This window comes from Rhea pennata, chromosome 13, assembly GCF_028389875.1.
Source record: "Rhea pennata isolate bPtePen1 chromosome 13, bPtePen1.pri, whole genome shotgun sequence".
Classification (NCBI taxonomy): Eukaryota; Metazoa; Chordata; class Aves; order Rheiformes; family Rheidae; genus Rhea; species Rhea pennata.
The window spans coordinates 19,036,299-19,062,099 of record NC_084675.1 but is presented as its reverse complement, the minus strand read 5'-3'; the positions used below and the strand labels follow the sequence as shown (position 1 = coordinate 19,062,099).

Genomic DNA, 25,801 nt, shown 5'->3' with positions numbered 1-25,801 from the left:
TGCTATTTGCCCTTGCTTGTAAGGTAAGGGCTGTTAGTGAGACCAGAGCAGGGGGAATCAGTTAGGAAAAGATGAGCTTCAGCCTGAAGTTAGTGGCAAAGGGGCTCAGAAGCAGGAGCAGGAGCAGAGGATCCTTTCAACAGACTCGATGTCAGAGCCCTGGGCCAAATTTAGAGTTGACCTTGATTGTCTGTAAGCGCTTGGGGCCCGATACAAGCTCCATTGTATGAAACCCATCTGCAAGCCAGCTGTTAATTCCAAGGACTTTTCTTTGCATACACAATTGTGACACAAGTTTTGAAAAGCTGACTTTGAAAAATCTGTATTTAGCGGCATTGAAACTGAGTCCCCAGGAGAACCCTGGCTCCACAGCAAAAACTGAAGATATACATTTGGAGTGAATTTTGAAAGCAGTTTCAGGACTTGCCTCAAGTTTGAAACTCAACCCAAGGTTGTGACCTTTTTGAGTAAACCTGGCACAATCTAAGGTTTCAACACACAAGACAACATAATGTGGAGTTTCATTCTGAGCGCTTGCGTTTATAAGGTAAGACTCTGGGACATGTGACTCACGCAACACCAGAGTGAAGAAAAAGTCCAAATGAAGTCATGAGAGCCAATGCATCTGAGACAGTCTTTGTCTGAAACCACCTGGGGCCGTTTCCCTCCCACAGCTACGTTCTAATACAGCGTTTCGCTGAAGTGGTTGTAAATTCACAGTACAAATAGTAACACCAGATATCTTAGACGTCAATCCCCAGAGAATCAGGCCTTTGTGCAGGTGTTTCTGTTCAAAGTTGAGTTCTGCTCCAAAAGGCATCAAGACAAACTTACACCTACCTCAATGCCTTTAATTTTCTGAATCAAAGTTCTGTAATACTGTTCATTCACATTACTTTGAGTCTTGTTAATGCTTCAGGACATGTCTTCAGAGATGTGAATTAGATATTACCTGGTTCGTGTTTCACCAATAGGAACAACTGATACACTTTCATTTAAGAAAGCCTCATTGTCGATAGCACTAGTTAAAAAAGTTTCTTTTTCCATCTCATACTTTTTCATTAAGTTGATTAAACATGTCATGAGCCCATCAGCGCTAACAACCTCGGAATGCTGTTTTCAGCCATTTTCCTTAAAAAGAATCCAACAACTCCCACTCTTTAAAGTAACCTTGTTTCTTCCATACTTTTGAATGTATTTCCTTTCATTATAGATGCTCTATAAGCTCCTCATGAATATATGATCCTTATTTGGAATCCCCAAACCAGTTGTTTCTGCCCTGTTGGGGGACTAGGGCTTTCCCAAGCAACTAAACTTGATCCTTCCAGTGAGGACTGCAGAAGGAAACTACAGAGGTCAAAGCCAACTCTAGAGCCAGCGAAAACCTTTGCAGATCACTTTCATGCTACCCGCTCCACTGGGCCAGTCCTCTCTGCACTGGGTGCTACTGCACTGCATTTGCTAAATCTGCTCCTGCACCAGTAACTTCTCTTAAGGAGTAGACGTAACTCAGAACTAGAAATACCTTGAGATCTTCGTAGGTATCCGCTGAAAGTTTAGTGCTGTTCATATTTAAACTACACAGGCTCTTCATGGCTAAAAGAAAACACACAGATATATATTTATGATTATGCAGTATTTTCTTAAAATATCAAGCTTACAGTAGGCCAAAGCATAAACAAGACATGACTACATGCAGCACGGTCAGGAAAAAGCTGAATAGTGTAAAATACAGAACTACAAATGGATAAACAGCTGCTTGGGCCCACATCCAGGAAACCGTTCCTATTTAGGAAGGGCCATTAAGCATATGCTGAAGTCCACTGACTTCAAAAGAGTTCGGGCAACTTTTCATAATCAGTTTCCTGCATATTATTCTGAATAATGTCAGTTCTTAGTGCTCTGTTTGTTGTATGCGGGGGGCATGCTGATCTAGCAATCCCCTCTCCTCTCCCCACCCCACCATTTCCATTTTGGGCTCCAGTACTTAGCAGAATAGTTTCCTAAGATGAGCCGTAACTCCTGGCCTGTCTGGCATGTCTGTATAAGATCAAGCCTATTAAAGGAACCCTTTAAACCCAGTATGTGACGTTTATAATACACTGTTGGATGCAGAAAAAGGATCTCATTCTGGCATGTCAAGCAGTTCTTTGTGTGCAGGGAATCTTGAATATGGCTTATATGGGCCCACAATGGCCCCACTCTGCCTTGTCCTATTTAACCCTGATGTTAAACCAAATAAAAACAGAGTTTCAGCTCCCCAGAAATCAGGAATAAAACATACCAGACAGAATATGAAACCTGTTGTGCATGTTGCTAAATTCACTAGTAAATTACTACACTGTTTTGCAATCTTCCCCTCCTCCACCACAAGATCAGACACTTCCCCAGAGAATACGCCCATAGGACGGAGTGTGAAAAAAGCTAGGAAGTCCCAGGGCAGCAGGTCAGAACGTGAGATCAAGACAAATGACATCAGTAAAGTTAGAAGCAAGGGTCAGAGTAAAGTTTGGGACAACAAGTCCAATACTAAGCCAGTAAAAGTGTAGGTAGGCTCAGATCACAGTCCTGCTTCACAGTCCTGAAGGTAAATGGTCACTCAAGTGGGCAGAAAGGAGGGAAGTTTAATCTGAACATGGTCATGGCCTATCCTAAATCACTGCAGAAGCAGCTCTGTGGTAGCCAAAAAATAAATCTTCTGTTTGAACCCACATGAATTCCTCTGAACCCACATGAATTTCCTCTGTAGCTTATTTTGGTCACTTACAACTAAGTGCCAGCAGCCCAGCATCTGTGACAGGAGTCTCGCACAAGTTGAGCACTTGCAGCATTGTGAGGTGTTCGGACAGAAGCCGCAACCCTGCATCTCCAAACTGTGGGGTGCAAGCAAAGTTGGTTTCAAACAGCGCACAAGTATTGCTGTGCAAGTAACTCAGTGCAAACAGGGAACACTTAGAACTAGGTTTGCAGAAGAGCCTTGAAAGCCACACTCAGATTATTTATTACAATCTCAAATAACAGGAGAGAAAGAAAGTAGTGTTATCCATATTTTGCGGATGGGGAACAGGAAGATTTAGCAACTTGTGCAAGGTTCTAAATAATTTTGTGCCAGATTCTGGATCTGAATACAGGTCTCCTTATTTGCAACCCAGTGCTTTAACCATGGGGCATCATTTAACCAAAAGTGGTGCCTTTGAAGTCTGGACTTATATATAAGACAGCTCCTACCCGGCCCATACAAGATGGTTGTGAGGGTCTCAGCCAGTTCCCAACCACATCACAGAAAACCCTCAATGCAAGTGGTATTAATTAGCTATTTTGGTCTCAAGAACAATGTACTATTGATTGGTAATTGTTCTATTGCCCCATTTCATTTCTATTGTTTCTAAATTCTTTATTAATGAAAACTAGGACATCAAAAAATAAAATGAAATCTAAAATTTCTTTTAAAAATTTATCCAAAAAAGCAGGGTCCTTGTCCAGTAATATCAAACTCATTTGGAGCAACAGGCATCAATGTTTTCAAATACAAAAAGTTACGTTGTTAGGACAAATCTAGAGGAGATGCAAGACAGGACTAAAACAAGCAAGCGATCATATTCTACTTCACATTCCTCACACAAAAAGAGGAAATTTCTGTGATACAAAAGTAGTTAGAAAAATAGGTCAAGATATTTAGATGACATTTCAGTGAAAAAAAGTGCTGCTTTTTGTAGTTGTGATAGGAACAATCATATTTTCAGTGAGCACTACAAATAAGTGCTAACAATACCTGGGGAAAATTTATTCAGCAGAGAATCCTAGAAACCCAAACGAACAGGGAAAAGTAGAAGAAAAATCTAATCTTAAAAGCTCTTTCAATTAACTGCTGAATAATTTGTTCATGTAAGTTGGCCTTTTTTGCTTACAGAATAACCGCATTATCACTGTAGCTTCCTTTTATTTATTCATTATTTGACTTTTTTCTTTGAATTCTAGTTAATCAGCATTCAAGACAATTTGCTACACAGACTGCAAAGACTGCACGTGTTTCGCTTGATTAGATAAGCTGCACAGCATTATTTTTTGTCCTAAAGGAGTGAAAGCATAACCACTTCTCAGACAACCACTGGCACATGTACTGTAAAATGCACAGTACCAACAACGCCTAACTAGAACATTCAACCCAGGACAACAGCAATCTTTCATAACATGGGGTGGGGTGGGGTGGGAGGGAAGATCAGTCTCCAAGATCAGCTAGACCATAGAAAGACCATGTAAAAATAGTACGAAGAGAAATTCACTCTAAGCAAGCCTCTTCGCACATTCTTCTTGTGCTGACGTAATGCGAAATTTCAGAATTAGTCAGCGTTTGTTCCTGCTCTGAGTTTCGCTCTGCAAAGCCCTTACCTGAGTTGACCACAGGTTCAGCTGCTTGAGTGAAGGCAGTTTAATGAGGTGCTCAGCACAAGCACTTGTTACATTGGTAAAGGCCAGGCTGAGATTTTCCAAATTTCCAAAAGATCCCGAGCTTAGTAAGCGGGCCAGGTCTGCATCCTGAAAGCAAACACCAGATTGATAAGCAAGATAATCACTTCTTCAGCCTGCAGTCATCTGCAGCGGTGTTACTGATACTGCTAACCAGCAAGAGTTGCACAATTACACCACTTGTTTACAGTAATAGAGAACCACACAGAGAAGTTTCTGTTTGTTTGGCAAGCAGCTGGACTCTTGTGGCAGCATTGCTTCACACACCCTGGGAAAAATATACCCAGACATTAGGACAAAAATTTTCTTTGCGTGTGTATCTTTTCTTTGTGTGTGAGAAACGGAGGCTTTGCTGACAGAACAAATGTGGGAGATAGGCCTTTTAACTTAATGCATGTTCCATTACAAATTCTAGATCCAGACTATGCTCTGGCCCAGTAACTGCCTTCAGTGAAGTCAGTCTGGGTTTACACCAGTCTTAACTGTACTAGTGATACTGTCTTTTCAGCTTTAATGTGCAGAATTCAGAACCGGACATTCTGAAATCTGCTTTTTTCAAATGTAAAATCCAGTTTCCAAACCTACCATTGAATTCTACTGTAAATTTCAAATCCAAGCACCAATATAAATCTGTCAGCCTGATGCATGTACTCGCACTGGAAACAGCTGCACAGAACTAAGAGCAGAAACGCTCCATCACGTGTGTAAACTCCAGTTTTGAAGAACAAGCAAGTGCAATGGCTCCCCTCTTGACTGACCAAAACCACTATATCACACGGCCAAACAAATCAATAATGTTTAAAAATAAAAAGAGAAAGCTTTTTTTCTATTGACATGATTAACTTACTGTTGACTTGGATGGCAGTGTTAACCTTGTGGGACCACCTTTTCTTTGCTGTAAGAAAGAACATATTTTGCTTACACAAGTTGCTATTATACATCTCTGATCAACTGAAGTATGGCAAGCTCTTTACTAGTACAAACCCTGCCCTGATTTCCAAGCTCCCTCCCAGGCTTTCCACCTCTTCCCTGCTTTTTCTGCAATGAGAGATTTCTTGTGTATGTGTGCTAAATGCAGGCCTATTGTTACCCAAGGGACTTTACTCAAAGTAGTTAGTGGTCTTCGGGACACGGGTCAGCATTTTGTCTGGTTCAGGCTGCCAGGATTCGGTTACTTTCACTTTAAAGGAAACAGCCTTAAAATGCTGGACTAGGGTAGCAAATGGGGTGAGACCATGCAGCTCAAAATAATTTATTTGACTTTAAAAAAAGCATATTCTTTTTGAGGGGGGAGAGGAAAAGTGCGAGAAGGAAGAGACTATGGGTATATTTGCATCAGTAAAAGTATGCTAATGAGAGCAGATTTACCTTGAAACTGTAGACCTTGCCTTTAAAAATCAGGAAAAATAAATTTCTCAGAGGCCTTTGCTCTGACCTAAAAAACCTCCCAGTGAAATTGTGTGCAAATCAGAGTATTAGGAAATGCTGGCCAGTGCTAGAGCCATTTGCTACTCTTATGTCAAAAGGTGGCAGGATTTGACAAGCTGACTTTTAAGATCTAAGACAGTAGAATTTCACCTTTGTTCTTTCACACAGATTCTAAACAGGTTATTGAATATCATTCAGGAACATAGTATGGGATCAGACACATCAATAGATAGCACACACAAGATATATGCATAGTAAAATCCTCTGAATACTGCTCCCATCCTGTTGTTAACTGGGAATTTCACACCCTGCTTGTCTGTCTTTGTATCTCCATTTCTGGGGAGTACAGAGTACAATGCACTATGGCAATACTGCAAGCAGGGCAACATACCAGCTCTTTTAACTCCCTCTGCCTGTCACACAGCTGTTCATACATTCTCTTTCCCACGTCTGTGCTCTCCAGGGTAGAGATGATCTGGAGCTGGGTGTCATTGTTATCGATGATGTTGTATTCCAGCATCAAACACAAAATCTAGCAGCAGAATGATAATGAAGAGCGGTCACTACAGTGCTTATACTCAATTTCTTCCTAATATTTTATTACTCTGGGCATCCTATTGTAAATTAATGAATAATTTTTTAGAGTATGCATTATGCAAGCTAGATTAGAGGCTTTTAGCAACTTTTACTGATCCTCCAGCACAAAAAACTAAATTTTTATTGGTAAAGAATGAACTCTACTCTCTGAAAGTCAGCCTATCTATCCCGTCCTCCATTAGTGCCCACTGCTTTGGACTGAGACGTGCAATTACTTTGCATCAGTCCTGGCTGACGGCTTCGTGTCACAGCCCTCTTCTGAACACGTACAATCGATCCAGTGTCTCCCAGGCGCGCCAGGGGGACGGCAGAGCGGCAGATTCTACACACGAGCGTTAGCGCCACGCCGTTCCTTAAGCGATGGATTTTCGGTGCATGCAGAATGCATGTTAAGTATATCCGTGCTATGAGGGAGGGTGGGGAAGGGTCTGAGAGACTCCAAAAAGGAGGATGACTCTGGAGTCAGCCACTGTGGCCAAAATAGCCTCTTTCTCATTGGGAACACGCCTGACTCACCCTTGGGCGAGGGGCTGCCGGGAGTAAGTTAGACCCTAATGGTCCCAGTAGCTTAGGCCACAAGCTGGCCTCTTCACACTGCCTGTCATCTTCAGCTACATACATTTGATTTGCAATGACATGGTAAAGATTTTATTATCTCCATAATTTTTATGGCTTTTTAAATGAAAAAAAATCAAACAACATTATATTCTAACTCTGTAGTACACACCCTCTTATTTATTGTATTAAATTAGCATGCAGAGAAATAAATCAATGAAAAATTGTAACTCTTTCCATTTCTTTAGGCACCCAGAAAAATAATATGCATAAACTGCTAGTCCAAGAAAGATAACCTATCCCAAGCACTCAAAATGCATATTGATGAAATAAACTGTTTTTTATATGCACTTTTATGCACTGCTAATTTCACAGGTGGACTACAAAACTTTAAGACAAACATCAGGCATTTAGCTGTCAAAAGGCCTCATTGTTCTGTATTCTGATCCCTTGCTACCGCCCATACAATCACTGCCATTTCTTAGTGAAAAACTACTTAACACCATAGTCTCTCCAACTGAACAATGTCTGTCTCCAAAAAGACCTACACCCACCTTTCTTGTAATTCATACTTGTATCTGTAGAGCAACAGTATTCCAGTCCACTTAATCAAGAGGAACATAACTTCCTGCTGCAATTGTTTGATCTGACACCAAGCTGAACTTCACTTCTCTAGTTCCATTACATTTAATTCTGGGAAGGGCAGTACAAAATTCTCAGCACAGCCTGTAAACCTACATGACTATTTATGCTTATGCCTTACCTCTACCATCGTTTGATTACCCCTCAGAGCCAGCAGCATGCAGGGGCCTAGCTTATTTTCAGCCAGTGAAAGCAGAAACTTCTTTGTTTTATAGCAGGATCCCATTAAAATATGAACCTATTTGAGAAAGAGAGATAAGATTAGAGGTGTAAGTCTAAGAAAACATATGCCTCTGGAAGGGATATCGTTACAGTCAAACAAATAGAAGTATTTTGCAACAAAACTAAAGAAAAGGATATCTCCATCACTATTACAGCTGCAATCTCTCAGCAGCTTTAATGCTGACTGGAGATGACTTTTTGAGAAAGGTGATGCCTAGTGTGATCTGAGGGAGCAGGTCATGTTCCTCCTTGAAGGAGTTCAGCTGACAGCACAGAGCCCTCACAGAGCGTCCCCATGGAAGCCTCAGAGTAGCTGTGCAATTGTCCCAGCTCCTGGTAATAAGACGAACCCTGTGCCAGGGGAACCACAGGAGAGGCAGCTTTCATATCTGTTTGCAATTCAGTTTCTCTGGAAAGCGCCAACTGGAAAACAAGGGTTGCATGTGTTGGATGTCTGAGTAAAAGACAGTTGTGCTGGCATTCCGCTGTTGAACAGTAGCCTAAGTTAACGGCGATGAGGGACAAAATCACCTGTTCAGACTGAACAAAAAGAAGGTGACTGGGAAAGGAACAAGTGCCTTAAGAAAATCCAGCGGTCCAGGCAAGAGTGCCCTGAGCCCTAAGTCAGGGACAACTTCATATGCTTTGATGCTCTTGGAGCACTATCTTGCTTTCTCTTTTGCTCAGCTTTCCCTGAATGGAAAGACATGCTGAGAACATCTCTTTATTAAGACTCTTTTGAGTCCACTGACAGAAAGGTTCTACAGACACTTTCATATCTCCAGAAAGCATCGAATGCTTTCTGCACATAGTAATATCTGTAGCAGAAATGCAAAGCTGCTCATACAAGTTAGATGTAACAGTCTATCCTCACAAAAAAGGCTGGCAACCTCCTTCCCCATTCACAAGCACTGGAGATTAACTGGATTTCTGGTTCCTAGCTCAAAGTCTCTGTTTTATGTCCCAGGCCATTGATTCACTAGCTTGCTAGCAGATCCATACATGAGAACTTTTAGTTTCCAATGACCTAGGCAGTTAAGGGCTCTGTTTTGTGAAAACTACATTGTTACTACTCTACAAGAAAATTGTAAATATGTTCATTGGTCTGGTTGGTCCAAAGTATTGCCTGAACTATGTTCAAAACTGCTGAAAATATTACAACTGTCCCCTAAAAGAGTCAATTCTATGCAGATCATTCATGCTTCATCACCAGCAAGGCCTTCATAAAAACACAAAATCTTTGTTCTTAAACACCATCTACTCAGAAGCTTTTTTTAAAAAGTGAGCTTCAAATCAAAAAGGATTTCATGCACTTGTTATCATCAAACTTTGGAGGTTTTCTTGAATGACAGAAAATACTGACACTAAGATTAGTGTAAGGCCCTTCTTGGATGTTTTTCAAACTTTATGATTAGTTATTAGCAGCTTTTAAGTATTTATTGACATCATTTCAAAGGGCATGGAATACTGCATATGTGTGTTAGCAATGTGCTTTCTCACGCGCACCTTCTCGTGATGCTTGTAAATATCTTGGACCACAAAAGCTCTCAGGAGAAATGTTTTAATTCTAGATAATTTTTCTTTTTTAAAAATAAAAATACATTGAATCAGTTAAAACAGACCAACTTTTCAGTGAACAGTCTTTGTACATTATCTACTTCAGTGAATTTCAGATAAAGAGTATAGATCCCACTGAAAGTCACTTCAGTGTATACCCAGATATTTTTTACTCTAACCATAGCAGGGAAGCAATATAATTCCCATCTTACTTGACATATGGAGAATTAAGACACACTGTGACCTATGTGATTTGACATAGGTTGTATAGGAAGACTGTGTCAGCATCAGTGATTGAAATCTGTTATTTTCTGTCCAGTCTTCCTAATAGTTACAAAAGAAATAAATGGGGAAAATAGAATGTTGGTCTCTAATTACACCTTCCCGCAGCAATGAAACTGAGCAGAGCAACTGCTAAAACATTTTTATGCCTGTCTATGCTCTGAATAATTCAATGTTACTGTTGTTTTTATATTCCATGGTAGCCTACAAATAAAAACTGTAGGGATGCATATGAAGAACAATCTCCCCTGGCTGCTCATAGTCTCTAAGGAGTTTTACATATATATAAAAAACACATAAATACAAACACACACATACACATACACTCATATACATGTATTTATGCCCAGTTTGGTGCATTACATTACTGTTAAAAACAACAGACCAAAGTTTGAGAAGAGAAAGTTAATCAAATTGCCACTGCAAGCAAGTTCAACAGATTTTATTAGATAAAGGTTTAGATTTTCTGGTAAGCACTTGTGATTTACAGAACCATGATTTTCATATCTTTTTTGACAAAAGCAAGTACAGCTTCTTATCACTACAGATCAGTGACTTACTGCAAAGAAGTTACTAAACTCACATTATTGCAGACACGTACCATACTGGCAAACAGCTCTCCATCATCATCGCATGCCACTCCTCCAGGGCTGTAGAGCTGGAACCAGCCGTCCTTGCCAGCCCGCACACTCAGCAAACATGAGTGGACCTGTGAAAAAGTGAAATAGTCAGGGTTAGGGTTCCTGCCAATAATCACTAGCATCTTCCAACAGCAGTAACTCTACAAAACTGAGGACTGCCGTCAGTTTTTAGGATTAGTGTTCCAGTTTACAGAGCTTAGGTAAATCATCACTCACAGAATCAGTTTTTCAGTACAAGCAAAGATATACCATTACTACATGCTAATTGCATGGCCTTTTTAATTCCCTTTACACAAATCAAACACATAACAGCTATAATCTAGAAAAGCTCATTTCTCTTGAAAATGACAACTACATAAAAAAGACTCAAATTTCTGAGCTTCCTCCACTTTCCCTGTCATCCCAGCATATGTGTCTATACTTCTGATGTGATTCGAATACTAAATGCAGCAAATGATGGCTCACTCATTCTAATTAGGCCAAGTTATTATTATTCCTGCTCTAATAAAAGTTGACCAGCACCAGCGCTAAGAAAAACAGTAAGGAAAATTTAACAGGGACAGATGAGGTAGAAGTTGCACAAAAGAATTTGAACACATAATCACATGTGTAATCATTAGTCTAAATTTTGCATACTGTAGGGATTATATCTAGTCCCACACTGCAAAAGTGAAGTCACTTTTTTTTTTAAAAAAAAAAAAAAAAAGGACACACAGATGTTGTTTCAATTTTTCAGGTGTGTGTGGGAGATGCAAAAGTTCATGCTCTTCCATTTTGGCACGTAACACTTGTGATGAATCAAACCCTGGTGCCATTCTAAGACAAGAAGTCTCAGTTCAACTGACAAGGGTGACTTTTGCTCACAGAGACTATAACAACAAAAATCAGGAATTCTGGGCAATGATGACAAGGCAGTCTCCTTATCCACAGTTCAGGGTAGCTTTTTTCCCTCTATGCTGACACTGAAAATTAATGTGGATGAGAAGCCTCCTCTGACTCAGCCTCTGCTGATTATATTGAACAAGTCACACATGCAGCTCTGACCCAGTCAGCCACCAGGAGACAACAGCTATGTATTCATTCCAGTAAGACACCCCCAACCCCTTTTTCCTCTGAATTCATGAGAATTGGGGTCATTTGCATACAATATAACTGAACATTGATAAATAAACCCCGTTATTTTTTTAAGATCCACAGCTTTTGCTTCTCTTTTTCATAGGAAAGATGAAAAGCTGGGGGAGAACCAGAGTGAGAAAATCTTGCTAGTTGCAGTTTACTGCAAAGCAAGGACCTCAACTAATCTCAGACAAGGCATGTTTATACATAAGGCAAGAAATTATAGTAAGACAGTCTGTCCTGAGTAAATATTACTCTCTAAAAGAATAAAAAACTCAGCAAAACCACATCATGTTTTGAAACAAACTACTTAAGAAGTGATCTTCTGAACAGGTGTATGTCAGTCGCTCCAACTAACACTTTGAATAAATTGGAAACAAACTCACTTCTTGTCTTGGGTCTTCCGCAAATCTCTGAATCACATATTTCAGCTCCCTGGGAAAAAAAAAAAAAAAAAGAAGAAGAATAAGCAGTTACTCGTTGCAGAATTCACACAAGTGTCACTTCTCCTAGATTACACTTTCAATAATATATATTAATGCACTTCAGAGAGAAACAAGTTGAACTGCTTCCACAGGAAAGAAGTAGGAGGTCTAAAAATCATACCAAGGACAGTGTCTACTTAAAATAGGAAAGCTTTCAGATATGTGCAGTAACAAACTGATTTGTAAATTCCATCAGTGTTCACTGTCTTTAGTCCTTGGGTTCCTGTTGCCACAGTAAATTACAAAACTACATGTTTTATTGCAAGAGAATATGCTCACAGCCTCTCAGATATAAAACATTAGAAACTCATATTGAATAACGCATTATCGTACTGATTAGTACAACTATTATAAGTAATCATCCTCCTTAATAAAACAAACAATACTACAAACTTACTTTGTGAATTTCTCATGCGCGAGTGCCCTGAAATTTAAAGCAGAAGAGTATGAAGATTTACAGAGGAGAGTAAAGAACAAACAAACAAACAAACTTTTTAATCCCCCAATTCTTTCAAAATAGTAGAAGGATTTCCTAAGCAACTGCAACACACAAGACACAGAAAGAACGATCTTTCCAAAAAAGAACAAGAAAAATCTCATTTATCTAGGAAACAAATGGAAAAAAAAAAAACAGTTGGAATCTTGTCGCTCTTCCTGACTCCCGTCTTAGATAAGGCTGACTAACCTTGTTGGGAGCTTTAGGTCAGAAGAAGGTAAGTGAAAGACTTACAATACAACTAAATAATTACAAACAGAATTTTAGCTACCTCCAAGACCAGTTGAATTCTTAATTGCAATGCAGTTAAGGTACGGTCACAACTAATTAACATCATACATCAGTAAAGCAATTAATGGTCATTCTATGAAGTGCATTGCATCATGATATGGTTTACACCTCCCCCAGGACCTAAGTTTGACTTCAGTAAATGACGCCCCTGTTGCCTATTTCCAAGTCCTTGCCGTAGTCCAGGTAACCTGGCACAGAGGATTAGACCTTTCTGATTCAAGACACCAGGTCATTAGGGGATGCGATAAGCTAGCAAATTGTACAATTACAGGTTGTAATGTTTGTCCATAGAGGTCTGCATTTTATAAACACTACTGTTCATTAATAGGTTTCTGAGGGAGCCTGGCTGATCCGTAGCGTAGCTTCTTCATTTAATGCAAAATACAAATGGTTTGAGTCCCAGTGACGCCAGCAAAGCATCCTCCTCCACTAAATCTCTCATTCTACTCTCCTCCTTCCAAGCTTTTCTTCCTTTCCTGTCTGTCTACTTAACCATTTTTCTCTTCAGGATCATCTTAGAAAAATGGAGAAGGAAGATGAAAATGAGGAAAATTCCAGGTTTCTCTACATTAGCCAAAATCAATTCTCATTTCTAAATCAACAGGAAGAGCACAAAGCTTCTGGTACCACCAGTTTCACCTGATGTGATATTTCACCATAAACCAACAGTAACAAGAACAACCCAGTAAATACTAAGACAGTGCAAGCTTACTCTTTGGGGAACGGGATAGGTTGAAGCAAGCTGGCGAGGGCTGGTCTCCAGTCGTCATAGTCTGACCTGAAAGATGAACATTTTGTTAACAGCATAGCATGTACTGAATAAAGTTTGTCAACAGTTAGTTCAAGGAGTCAAAAGCTTTTTACTGCAGGCAGCAACAGCTCCTCTGTTTTATTGAGACATTCTGAAGATCTATGGTGACATTTTCCCTTTCCATTTTCAGCACATTCTCCAGTGAGGCACAATAAATCTGATATTTACAATGAAACACTTGACCTCCAGAGAGGCCTTCTTTATGTCAACTTAAAGACTTCTGCTGTTTATGAAACCTGTTGACATTTAATAACTAGGTAATACTTTCATCTAAGTAGGTACAGCAATTACCAGGCCATCATTATTTACAGCTCTGCTCTGAATTTAATTGGAAACTTTTTTCCCTATAAAAGGTGAGCCCATTTGTAAAAACAGACTCCCCCTCCCCCATTTTTGACCCACACATACCACATACAAATTTACAATCTGATTTATAAAGCAATTAAACAGCACTCGTCTGAGGGGGGTTTTTTGGTGAACTTTATGCAGAACTTTTCTGCCCACTGCTGTGCACGTTCACAACTCATCAGCCTTTTCCTCTTCCTGCCTCAAAGACATAGCCACTGCACTCCTGCACACACAACAAAGCACAGGAACAAAAGGGTGTTGTCTCCACTACAGGGATCAGCACATGCATGAAGAAGAAATTCAAACATTTGGCATAAATTAATGGGTCATTACAAAGCTGTTAGATTATGAGAGAAAGTGAACAGAGAAGTAAGTACAGCTGTTCTCCATGACTCAGTTCAAAATTATTAAAGAGTGGAAGAGGACAGATGAGGAGAGCCACAGCAGAGAGCTTAGGCGATGGCCCCCATACACAATGTCTCCTTTCTGAATCATGTTCCCAACATGTAGGCCAGCTGATGCATTTTGGTTTAATTGCTGCTTTCAACATACAGAACTGTTCTTACAGGAGGAGCAGTCTTGTGAACTGGGATAAAGAGAACACTCAGCTTTACAGCATGCACCAGTCATTGCAAACAGGGCAGCACATCATTTCAGTCCACCTGCAGAAAGCCAGCTTCTCAAAGCAAGTACAGCTTCTCATGCAGGAATGACATTTTGCACACTGAGACCCTGCTCCTTCAGAGGATCGCAAATATTTATTAATTATTTAACATCAATTAACTGCAGTTACAACAGACTGCACAAAGCATATGATCATTATAAGATGAATAAAGTGAGGAACACTTCAGAGTTAGTGTGAGGAAGTGAGGAATTTGGCAAGTCAGCACCAAACCTGTGAATAGAACCCACCAGTGAATGTCCAGACACCAGCGTTATCTATAGGCCACTTTCACTCTGATTAATACTAATGAGCATGCACAGGATTAAACATAGTAAACTTCATATGGGGTCAAACACCTTGGGCTATCTGGAAAAGATAGCGTAGAAGAGCCTACAGCCCCCCCTTACTGCTGTTATCCTTGGATCAGTGTTTTAAAAGCTAGATTATTGGCTGCAGCATTATTGCAAACTTGGCACAGAAGTATGATGTTTCTTTAGGAAGGAACGAAGCATAATGTTCTAAAATGGACAGCATCTCCTGATAGCATTGGAAACAGACAACATATGCACAGGAAGCCTTCCAACATAATGTATTTTTTGCAAAGAGACAGTTCTAGCAGAGAGAAATTGAAGATGGCTGCATTTCCAAAAATCTCATCCACATTTTGAAGCAGAACCAGATAAAATAAAGGCTTCCATAAACTAAGACAGACAGGTTAATATGCATCATGTCGGACAGTTCACCAAGGCATCTTCATGGACACCCAGAAAATTTATGTGCATAAATTTTTAAGAAAAAACATTTGGAAAATTTTAATTTGAGAGATAATCTTGATTTAAATCAACCAGAGAGACACATCACTTTCCCAAGAGTGGTGCGACACTAAAATACATAAATATGTAACACCCCACGCATGCAAACAATCAGTATTCAGTAAGAACTAGCTGCGATTTGATAGTAACCTAATACACTAAAACAAACAAACAAGCAAACCAAAACAAAAAAAACCAACACTATAGACAAATGCAATATGGAACTGTGGGATGGCTTAGCAGTTCTATGATTCTTCTCCCACACTAATGTGCAAAAGTCCCAAGTTCAACATGTAGGCTTTTCCTTTCCATGCCACATGTATCTTAGTAAGAAAAGGAAAAGAAAGGGCAAAACTAAAGGCCTATAGTTTCGCAGGTAACTTCAGCAAATAGTTTTATCCTTTTCACAAGTGCATTACCAGTTAATCCTAGTACATTCTTTCCAGTCACATCCTGAAACCTCCCTGCCAACAGGTCAAGAAGCACAAAATAGTGTTGAGTTCAGGGAGATTTCTTTTTCCTCACCTGTAGTTGTTAAACAACGATCAAAGAACTTGGATACAAGGCTGGAACTTAAAGGCAGGCAGGGCAGTCAAGCAACTGAGATGGCACAATCCAGGCAAAAATCTCAGCACTGGTTCTCTTCAAAACTCTAAACAAACAACATTTGAGAATCTTGGCTATGTCCCCTGATAAATACAACTTGTTTATTTTCCTCTCGTTATCTTTAGCATTCGAGGTACAAAGCATATCGCATGTCAAGCTATAGTAATCCAAAAAAGAAATCCTCATGCCTATGCCCATCACTCTAAAAGGCATTGAGCCTAATTTTCTCCTCCACCAAAAATTTTGTTCTCTGTTCTAAATTAGGAGCAACTCCTCCAAGGTACAGGAGGCTATGCTAGCCTAAAGCGAGTGTAAAGTCCAGCACTTTGTGATCTCTCATTCACAAGGTTCCTTCCAGAGGCAAAACAAACCTTGCCTGCTTACAGACACTAAACAAATAAAGACGACCAACTCCATCTAATGCCTCAGAACAGCAAGGCACGAGGCAGGACTTTATTAGGAGGGTTTGTTTTTCCATTGTCTCTACAGAAGTGAATGCTGTGAAACACACGAGGATGGGGCTTGCCATATAAACTGAAATAAAGTCAAGGACAATTCTGACATGCTTTAAGATGAGCTCTCTGGGCTCTTTTAACAAACTCTTGATTAATTAAGCCTCGTTGCATGGCTATTTATTGTTTCTGGCCTACAGATGAACTGAATGGGTCAGTGACAAAGAACAGAAAAGACAGATTCATTTAAAAGTTTCTCGCTTACCTACTAGGTCTCTGTACGAGGCAGACAGAGCAACAGCTGTAGCCATGAGAAGTGCCAGAGGTCTCTGACCCAGACAATCTGGGTTTCAGTATGTTTGTTAGGTGTGAGAACACAGTCCAGACCACAAGAAGCAGTCTGACTTGGAACTGGCATCATATTGCACTCAAACATTAATCTCTGTACTCAGGATGTTGTTTGCTCTCTTCGTTACCCTTTATACCCCAGAAAGAGGCAGCCCAACAGTGATGTTGTGCCTGGATCTGTGCTCTGCCCAAGCCTCAAGTTACCCTTCCTGTCACAGTCCTGCTTCTTCTTGCAAGTGACAGCTGGGTGCAGCCTGAATATTGACCCTGGAGAGTCCACGCATGGACCTCAGTGCCTGGGTTTGATTCTTCAAAGAACAGACAAATCTAACAAGGATAGTCTTTTTCTACATACACATACTTTGGAAACTGCTACTAAACCAGCAGCTAATTTTACTCTAAATACAACACATTTTCGTTGTTGGATGCAATGCAAACAATTTTAGGAGCTGAATTTTGAAGAGAAGAGAACCCAGTATCAAAAGGTTAGGTTAGGAAATTCAAAGGTGTTTCACACCACAGGAGATAAAGCACCTAATCTTTCCTTGCAGAAGCTGAGACTCACTTTGAGGCTTAGTTCCCATGACATCTCAGGTTAAGTTTTACAGTAGTAAAATTCCTCCTTAAGCAATCTGGAGAGTTGCGATTAGGAATAATGTGAACCAGTCAATTTTTCATGGCTGGTCTTCAAAGGAAATTGTGTGATGAAGAAAAAAGCTGCTTTGTAATAGAGTAACACTGAGTGAGGCACTGCCGACAGAATTAGACACTATCACTCTCTCGCTTTTTTGTTTAGAACTGGAGGTTAGCTACTGCATCTGTTTGCAAAGTAAGGTCTGTGAGAGGGCAGTGAAAATAAACCATATTCTGTTTTCCTAGGAGAAGAAAAAAGGAATAATATACTTTTGCCTGAAACACACAGAATTTGGACACGTGAGTGGGACCTGAATGTAAAATCTACACAACCTCTAATCCCTTCAATCTGAGCTAGCAAACGTGAAACAAACATAGCAAAAGAATAAAACTAAACTACTTATTAAAAGCCTACGGTGTTTCTTCTCCTCCCACCTATTCCCTCTTCAAAAGCGTATTCTCTGTGTGTGTGTGCTCATCTCAGTTCTCTGCACTCTTCTTTCATTTCAAACAGTTGACTTTTCTTTTCCAGTCCGTTCAAAGCTCTAACACAAGATAGACGTGTTTGAAGCAGGGAAAGAAAGGGAGATGGATTAGTTCTGGCTACAGCTAACAACCACTGCAAAGGGCCAGACAAAGAGGCCATGCCAGGAGAAGGATATGCACAGAGTTACAGGAGGAACTCTGAAAAGGGCCTATGACAAAATTCCCTTTGGTGCTCTTCAGAGAGTGCTGAGCTGAACACTCACGCTAATCACAAAACTTAAATTCCAGGATTGGTTTTACAAAAATAGAGGAGGAGAAATATTCCCCAGGGTACACACTATCTATGATTTTTGCACGATTCAGAATTCAAAGTGAGAACTGGCATCAGCAGCACAGTGGTTAAGCTGCAGTCCAAGCTACGAGTTCATGGGAAATGAGTGCTAGGTTAAGTGTCAGAGTGCTAACCATGTGAAGGCTGTCAGAGCAGTCACCTGCTGCTGCAAACAACTTTACTTACCCAGAAACATTTCTAGGGGGTTGGCCAGTATACTAGCCAACCATAATAATTAAATAATCCCCGACTACACCGAATTTGCCTTTGGGCCATCGTTGCTACTGGCCTGTTGACATAATACATTTTCCTTCCTAGGGATCACCTTTCACCAAAATGAAAACCTGCCCGTATGTCATGTGTGGCACAAACAATCCAAAACATATTAGCAGCCCAGGGCAACCCTGATAAACATGACATAAGAGAATCCACTTGGGATATTCAGAGTATGCCACTGACCTATTGGGGAATGCAGAGGAGGCAGGGGAAGCTCCAGTGGGCATTTGTGTTTAGAAAGCTGTTGGTTTTATCACTGAGATACTGCAAGCCCCAGTCCTCCTTGTTTTTAAAGGACAAGAGATAGATAGGAAGCAACTACTTGACAGTAGCTTGTTTCTCTAGACTGAGCAGTTCTACAAAATCAAAAAAAAAATCTCTTCTTAGATGACTTCTTTGTTATCAGACAAAAAAAGATGGCCAACCCTCCCCAACATACTCCCTTATTCCTTCCTTTTTCTTTCCCTCTGTCCAGATCAAGCTCCTTTGAATTACAGCGCACTACGTTTAGCTCAGGGCTTTAGGGCAGGGGGCCATGAAAAATGGCCCCTCAGACCTTCTCTCGGCTAAGGCACAAACCTGCAATCTGTAGAAGAGCTAGGTGTCTTTTCGTGTTCAGCCTTGTTTTGAGCCGGGTTTGTTTGTTTTTCAAAAGAAGCAGATTTAGCACCGTTGAAAGGCCAGGGAAAGCTCCATGAGTGGCAGCTCAGGGCAGCCAAGGCCTCTACTGTTCACACATAAAATGGCAGCATAAGAAACAGCTACACAAGTTTGCCTGATGTAGCCAGCTTTTTTATGGTCACACGCAGCCCCACACAGTGGTACAAGTATTTGCCACTTCTGTATTTGTGAGGAGCCCGCTGCAGGCATCCACAGCAACAAAAAATACCACAGAGAAAGGAAGACAGCTTAAGAACTAACTGCATCGCAGCCACTGCCTCCCTAAGACATGCCTGTTCTTGTGCCAGTTTAGTTTTCTATTTGGCAATCCGGATTTTACCACAGATATAATTTGTAGATCATAACTTTGTCCCATATATGCTAGGTTGTGCCACGGGAACCAAAGGGATCTGTCCAGTTACATGCAGATTTTGAAATTTCTCAGTCCACGGAAATCGAAACACAGCCCAATTTACCATAAATTTCTCTAACCACAGTTCTGCTGTACACGCATAACATTAACATGCAAGCAGGAGCTGAACAATGCTAAATAGCTCCCAGATCCTTTAATTTAATATGCTGAACAGAAAGATTTCAATTAATTTAGTATATTTTCTAAGTACCAGTTTAAGATTTGCAGCATTCAAGAGGCACCAACTGGCATCAATAACATTATCAGAGTCCAGAATGCATTAGAGAATATTGACACAAAAGTTTGATCCATCTGAATGCAGGAAAAAAAATACCATGTTCCACTAGAGTCTGTGTCTCCTTTAAAATCTGTCCAGACTGTTGGTCATCTGCCAACATCTTTAAAACCATGAATTTATGTTTTCCTTTAGTATGCAATAATTGTGTTTTGTTACTCAACTACATTAGAAAAAGGGTCAAAGATATTCTTAGTTCTATGGTAACAACCACAGCAGAACTTTCTTAGAGCTGAATTTTCCAATTTGCATATTTAGCCTTCTACACAGAACGTGAGGTATCACAGCAATTACTAAATAATAATTGCTGTTACATTTTAATAAATATTAGAGGCTTTTTATTCAAAAGTACATATTGCGTAGGAGTTAGGTGAACAATAAGTGTCCTCTGCTGAAGATATCATTAAGAATTCTTATTTGCTAGACTTGAATAATTAAAATTTGTCTAAATAAATGATTCCCTGCTGCCCTAAGTTCATTATGTAAAAAAAGATATCATTGCTGGTGACTCTCTTGTTTTGATGATGATACTAAGTCAGACACCTAAAAGAACAATTAAATTCAATGCTAACCAAGTTACTTATGTTTTGCTTACCACTGCTATTAATAAGAACATTATTTTAGTGACTGCCTGCTGAGCTCTGCTCCTAGAGAGCTGTTTTCTTCCTATTGGCATGCTCCCCAACTTTCTCTTTTCATATTGGTTTTTCAAGGTATGGTTATAGTTTTTAGTGCATCAGAAAATCTTTGTTCAGAAAGAGTCAAAGGGGGAAAAAATCAGCATCACAAACAAGCACTATCTAGCATTTTGTTAATAATTACTAGCACTTTTGCAGTGCCTTTCAGTCACTGATCTCAGAGTTTTACAGTGAGGTCCCGTATCATTACTCAGCTTTACAGGTAAGGAAATGATTCACAAAGAAAAGAAGCAATTTATCTAAGATTAAAAAGTAGCAGGCCTAGCAGGCCAGTGGCAGAATTGGGAACGGAACCCATTTCTACGCGAATGCTTTATGTTCAGAAAAAAAAGGAATAAATGGGAACAGACAGGATCCAAATCAGTGGCATTAGCACAATTTACACCGCTTGTGACTCTGCTTCAGAAACTGTCCTATAATCTCATTTCTTACAGGTGGTGATTTCGCAAGCAGTGTGTGGATTCACTGAAATGGCAGTCTGAGGAGAGTTGCACCAATTTCGTAATACCTTTGGTCATGCACTACACGTCCCGCGAGTTTCATTCTTTAGAATTACCATTGTACAAGCTGCAAAAGGACTTGAAGTTGCACACCTATAACCTCTGCTACACAAATTCCCAGTTTTCACTGTTGCTAATGAAAAGCTTGATTAGAAAAAGCAAGCAATCACAAGTGAAATCGGAGTTCTTTGTGCATGAAATTATATGGGAATGGAGCCCTGGCATATCGATCTTTTAAAATCTGGAGGGACTAGGAGAAAGAATATGCCCATTCGTGAATTTGTTTATAAGTATGTCAGCTGTATGATGAAACCAAAACCATCAATGCTTAACGAGTCAGCATCCAAGCCAGCATCGAGACTGCGAGAGTTCATGGTGTTTATGGAAAACATCAAGAGTCAAGGGGATGGGAATAAATACACAATGTGTTTAATGCAGCATCTGGGTGCACAAAGACTTCGAAGCCATCAGATAACACAAAATCAGGTGCTGTGCTGTTCTAATGCAAACATTTTTGAAGACAGACAAGGCATGTTCAGGTGAAAAAAAATTATCCTTCAGCAACTTCCTGCTTAAGAATCTAATGGGAACAGTATTTCAGATTCAACTCCAAGCCAGTAAATGTCTTACTTCCAATTTTAAGTGTGTGCTTACATATGTACTTCCAAGCCATCTCAGCAGTGAGTGAAAGGATATGTTGAAATTGGTACTACGTACTTTGAAAACACTGAAAATGTGGGAGAAAACTTTTACAAAATCCTCCATAATGGCCACTGAATTTCATTTTGTCCCTAGAGAGAGCACACCTACATTTGCATTTAACTTCATTGTAGCCAGTACTCATGATTTATAACAGAGTCCAAGTTTCATACACTGCATCTTATAATATAAAAAGACTTCAATTATTTTAAGTCTTGCATTGTTAAATACTAATTAACGTAGAAATATCACATTTTGCCCACAGACATACTGCAAGTCAGTAGCAAAGCCAGCCATGAAAATCAACTAAGTTATCTTGAGTTATTTTACTGTCCTTCATGAATGTATGTTCTATTATAAACTTCTGTTCTGCAGTCTACCTTTTCTGTTTTCTCCTTCATTTCATTTATTTATCCAGGTGACATACGAGTTTTTCCCACACAACTCTTTATTTTACATTCCTTTTGAAGGTGTATTCATCTCATAGGATTTACCTTCCAGAAAACCATGGGTACTCAGCCATCATTTAGTAAAGGATGTTTGAGCATTCCCTTACCAACACAGGTTTCACTGTACCAAAGGGGCTGCACTGTACCAAAGAGACTGGTCAAAAAAATAGAGGATCCACTATACACCTGAACAAGTCATAGAACTTCCAGGATCAAAAATGTGAAGGGAGAACATCTAGGTGAGAGACACTGACCTCATCGAATTCCTCCTAAAGTCAGAGGAGCGGAACTACTTATCACTGCAGAAGCTGTAAGCCTAGAAGAAACATGCCTTTTTCTAGCTTTGTCTTGGGCAATCACAAGGGCTCAAGGAAATAAATGGATTTTCTTTGGTGGCTAACAACAAAACAGAAACTGTAGGTAACAGTATCCCATCTCATGTAACATGCCCGAGGCTCACGTACAAATAAGTTTTAGGTTTTCATCTTCCTAACACTATTTTAAAAATACATCAGTAGTGCCAGAGGTCTCTTTCACAGGCTGGACTCCAGTGATGCAATTAGATTTGTAATTGTGTGTTTGCATGTCTTGCTGGCCACAGATGCTGGAGAATAGAGACCTAGGAGAAAAGCCCCCCTTGTTAAAAAGACATTGTTTAAAAAGCTATTAATCAGTTACTCACAGCATCTTGAGTATTTCAACATAGCAGCCAAGAATCCTGTCTGCTTGGGTACTCAGCTCAATGCTCATGGTGCTGCAGGTAGGACTGACCATCAAGCAGTCAATCAGGTTGGGTTCGCTGTCATTGCCAACATTAGCTGTCATCTTCTGATTTGCTGTGTTGTTGCGCTCTACTTCCACATGGATCTCATTTGAAGTGACAATGACTGGTTTGAGCCGGGATTCAGTCAAGGTGGCCTCTTGAGAGACCAGGTCAGGACTCGTGTGAAGAAGGCGGAGGGGGAGATTAGGCTTTCGGTCACATTGCTGCTGGCAGCCGTTCCGAATTTCCTTCAGGCTTGGCGAATTGTCTCGACTGAATTTTAAAAATAAACAAATAACTTCAATAGCCAGACATAACAGCAGAGAGAGGGAGAGCAAGTGCAACACTGAGAAGCCAAGATCTTTAGTAATTTCCCACTGTATTTCATCCCAGCTCACTGAACTGCTTTCTCCCATGTAATCTGATTATTGAAATCAATGAAAAATATTAAGAGTCTCCAGAAGGACTGTTCTGCAGGCCCTGTTCTGCAAAGGGTTGAGCTTTTCATCAGTCTAATTGACACATCAGTTTAGTATAAAGGTGAACCTTCCCATCCAAGTTGTACAAAGCTGTAACAGGATCCATGCCCGAGTATGTATCTGGTTACAGTACATGCCTAGACGCTAGTCTGCAGTCCTCACGTCTGGAATTTTTGTTGGACACTAAGCAGCCACTGTCTGTGCCCCACCATGAGGAAAGTTAGATAGGCTTAAACAAACAGGAAACAAAGCAGAGGGGAACCCTCAGCGTCTAATGGAAACTGGCTCATGGGTCAAGAACTATAGCATCTATTTTGTGGTAAATCACGAATCAGATTTTCCACAATAATTGAAACATCATCATGAAACCAACTCATCTTCAGAGCTATAGATACACTGGGTTTTAAACACAACCCCGTCTTCTAAATTTTATCTTTCCTTTAGCTTTAGATATACACACACTTCATGTGCCAGAAAGGGATTAAAACTCACACTGTTCTGAGTAGTTATTGCTTAGCTCCCAAAGACAAAGTTCTTGTTGAGCTTTCTCATCTTTTCCTGTTCTAAAAAGGCTAGTCATGGCTGCAGTCTGTCTCAGAGGAATATCTCAATGGTGGCTAAGATCAGCATGCAGCTGAGTGTTGAGATTCATCCTGGAAGTTACTGTAGCTTGCTGTACTTACACATTGGGAACTGCTGAGCTTCTCAGCTCCCTGCATCACCAGCACTGCCCTAAGTTACATGCTTGGGAGCCAAAGGATGTGTAGTAATGATATGCCATACTCGATCCCTCAAAATATGCCACAGTGAGTACATGAGATCAAAGATTCAACATCCTCTTGTCCTTCAGATTTATAAACACGTAAAGCTTCGCAAATACAGTCACTTATCTACAAAAATACACACACAATTGAACAGAACACCAAAATGTAATGCTAGCAGTGAGCAGAGTGAGAATGAATGTGTGTTCATATAACCATATTCATGCACGCAGAGATCTCGTTTACAGCCTGAACGAAGACTCTTTGACACCACGGGTTTGGAAGTGAGTTAACATGTGGTCAGCTGAGAATTCATACTGACCTGTTGATAAACTCCTCGTAACACGAATAAATGGCTGCTAAGCAGACAGCTACAAGATTTGGCAGGACCCTGGGATGGGGGCACTGTCCAGTTGGACCATGCATGCTGAAAAACAAAAACCAAGATGACATTATTGTGATGAAGATTTCTGTGGGCAGGAACAGTCAGACTGAAAGAGGTGCCAGAATAGGATAGACAGCCTTGGCAAATCTTCTAGAAGGGCCAAAACAGAGTTGATTTAACCCTGTAAATCCCCACCACATAGTCCTTTTTAAGAATAGGGCTAAGCTGTGTCCTTAGTTTATCTTATGCTGCATCTCTACAGTCTCCACAAAATCTCACATGTGACTGAGCACTATGTGGCCTAAAGTTAACAGGAATCTCTCTGTAGAGACTCAGATTCTAGATGCGTAACAGGAATGTATGTGCAGCAATATCCATTCACCTCCAGTATGTAAATAGACAGAATGTGCCAGCCATATTTGAAAATGAGCTAAAAAAATGATTTCAGCAACATTGCCTCATGGTCTCTCTTATCGTTTGCCAGCACCAAAACCCACTAGCTACTACAACGGCTAGTAAAGAGATGAGTAGGGTTGAGAGAAGTACCACAGGGAAGCTTACGTATAGAATTACAGATACTCCATAGCATTAAATACAACTAACCTATGAATAAACTTCTTGACCACCTCCATTCCAGCATTCAGCTCATTCAAAGCCAGAATGTACTCCTGAGTAAACAGACGCAACCGAGGGCATTTCCCAAAATCCTGTCCAAAAGAAGAGAGACTCGGTGAAGATGGTGAAATGTGCCTGCAATATACCATGTGTTTTCAACAGAAATCAACCCAAACACAACTGAATTCACCTCATTATTATGCTGACAGCTTTTGAAGAACAGTATCACTATATACTGAAGTAACGTGCTATTACTAATAATGGCATGTTTTCCAATTTTCCTCTCTCTCTCTCCCTCCCTAAACCCACATTCAAAAAAAAATTTTTTTAATGTAGTGAGAGTGCATAAATTTCCACCTGCATTTACAACATTTTTTCTGTGCCTTCATTTGTACCTTCATTTTGAAATACATTTTGTTGCTGTTTTGCAATTGCATTTTTCTTGCATTCATAACTGCAGTTTTTAAAAGTGCAACAGAAGCGTTGATTTTAACTTTTCACATCATAACTATTCTACTTTTAGAGAAAAATCAATCTTT

At 40.1% G+C, this 25,801-nt stretch overlaps 1 protein-coding gene across 2 annotated transcripts in view; it reads right to left on the bottom strand.

Moving 5' to 3' along the window:
• CMIP (c-Maf inducing protein) overlaps window positions 1–25,801 on the bottom strand; it is a 139,400-nt gene that overhangs the window by 3,157 nt on the left and 110,442 nt on the right. Inside the window, exons 8-20 of one of the 2 annotated variants that reach the window (XM_062586544.1) lie at window positions 25,251–25,354; window positions 24,585–24,689; window positions 22,942–23,295; window positions 13,492–13,557; window positions 12,390–12,416; window positions 11,894–11,942; window positions 10,352–10,459; window positions 7,811–7,927; window positions 6,287–6,427; window positions 5,315–5,362; window positions 4,390–4,536; window positions 2,768–2,873; window positions 1,526–1,596 (exon numbers count right to left, since the gene is read on the bottom strand). In XM_062586544.1, the coding sequence (XP_062442528.1) occupies window positions 1,526–1,596; window positions 2,768–2,873; window positions 4,390–4,536; window positions 5,315–5,362; window positions 6,287–6,427; window positions 7,811–7,927; window positions 10,352–10,459; window positions 11,894–11,942; window positions 12,390–12,416; window positions 13,492–13,557; window positions 22,942–23,295; window positions 24,585–24,689; window positions 25,251–25,354 (1,443 nt within the window). Of the gene's footprint in view, window positions 1–1,524; window positions 1,597–2,767; window positions 2,874–4,389; window positions 4,537–5,314; window positions 5,363–6,286; window positions 6,428–7,810; window positions 7,928–10,351; window positions 10,460–11,893; window positions 11,943–12,389; window positions 12,417–13,491; window positions 13,558–22,941; window positions 23,296–24,584; window positions 24,690–25,250; window positions 25,355–25,801 lie in introns of those variants that run through there. The other variant, XM_062586545.1, reaches the window with a different exon arrangement.